Below are 1,420 nucleotides of genomic sequence, written 5' to 3' on the forward strand. Positions count from 1 at the left end.
GGGTGAACTTAAAAGTAAATATATTGCCTTTTTATTATTTAAAAAAATATAAAGATACTCAAGATAATTTATATTTACAATGACTCAGAATTCATCTGCTCCTTATAGTCATTACTTGTTTAGGGGGTTGAGTACAAACCAGATGGTACAGGCTGATTGACACTGGCAGCCGTGGCTACACTTATCTGTGAACTTGCAGAGATAACACCTGACTGCTGGGATCCAGTATTATTTTCAGCAAAAGCATGAGTTAATATAGGAAATGAGGCCGTCGATGTAGAGCTTGGGGCTACACCGGTTTGGGAATCCTGTGAACCACTAACAGAAACTGTAACTCCTGTGTTGCTGCTGGTGAACGTATCTTCACCAGTTCCAGTGGCAACACTAGCTACATTTCCGATGTCAATGGCACCACTGATTCCTCCTGGACCGGCAAGGCTATCTCCGAAGCCCTTGGTAATTACTTGACCATTAGCCTCAAGTGCTGAAGCAAGAGCAGTTTGAAGATCCACACCGCCGGGAAGGGTCGGGTTTTCCCCGTCATCGTAGTTGACGAAATAAATTTCAGGCTCGGAAGGAGGAGGAGCTGGGACTTCGATCACACGTTGTCCATTCTGACTATTCTTACTGAGGACATATACGATGTTGTCTTGCCTTGGTGGAGGTACAACGATAGGATCAGGTCCAACACCTCCTTCGGGAAGACGCACGAAGAGAATGTTATGGTCGACTCTTGGTGGTGGAATATCTGGAAGAGAGTCACTTGGTCGTGGTGCCTGTTTCGGTACAGAGACGACGAAAACTTTGCGTGTGATTTCGGGAACGATGCATGAGCCGTCAATATGGCGCACCTCTCCATCTCTGCATGGTGTTTCGATATTTCCCTTTTCTCTTGAAAATGCAATAGTAGTAGACACTTCGGATCCTGAAGAGTCTCCAGATGCCAAGGAGTCACCAGAGCCAGGAGAGATTCCAGTTACCGTGAAGCCGTCAGTTCCGGAAACTGCAGATCCAGACGAGATATGTGCTGCAGCACTAGCAACAGGGGAATGTGAACGGCCTGTAGAATGCACATATATCGATTGTCTTGATGAATGTGCAGAAGTCTGCCCTATCGAATTAATAGTATGACCAGCGGAAGTCTGCCCTAGAGATATACTAGTATGACCAACGGTAGCAGATTGTCTATCGCCAGGTTGTAATCCTGGTCGGGTTGGATTAGGCAGTTTGTAGCCCTGAAGAGCTGCAGACGTTGTGGCTACCAATAATGCAAGGATGACCTGTTTCAAATTATAAGAAAGATATAAATGTACATCTGTGTGTAAATGTACGTTAGTTGTATGGGAAAGTGTCTCTGATAAATAAATTACGCTTGCACTCACGTGTATACATGAGCTTTTATTTATCTCTAATCTACCTT

At 44.6% G+C, this 1,420-nt stretch overlaps 1 protein-coding gene across 1 annotated transcript in view; it reads right to left on the reverse strand.

The window, feature by feature from the left end:
- Nucleotides 1-119: 119 nt before the first annotated feature.
- The window catches only part of LOC119587261, a 1,810-nt gene continuing 509 nt past the window's right edge, over nucleotides 120-1,420 (reverse strand). Inside the window, exon 2 of the mRNA XM_037936014.1 lies at nucleotides 120-1,280. Coding sequence (XP_037791942.1) covers nucleotides 120-1,280 — 1,161 coding nt within the window. The remainder of the gene's footprint in view (nucleotides 1,281-1,420) is intronic.

The sequence above is a fragment of the Penaeus monodon genome, chromosome 22, assembly GCF_015228065.2.
Source record: "Penaeus monodon isolate SGIC_2016 chromosome 22, NSTDA_Pmon_1, whole genome shotgun sequence".
In the NCBI taxonomy this organism is placed as follows: Eukaryota; Metazoa; Arthropoda; class Malacostraca; order Decapoda; family Penaeidae; genus Penaeus; species Penaeus monodon.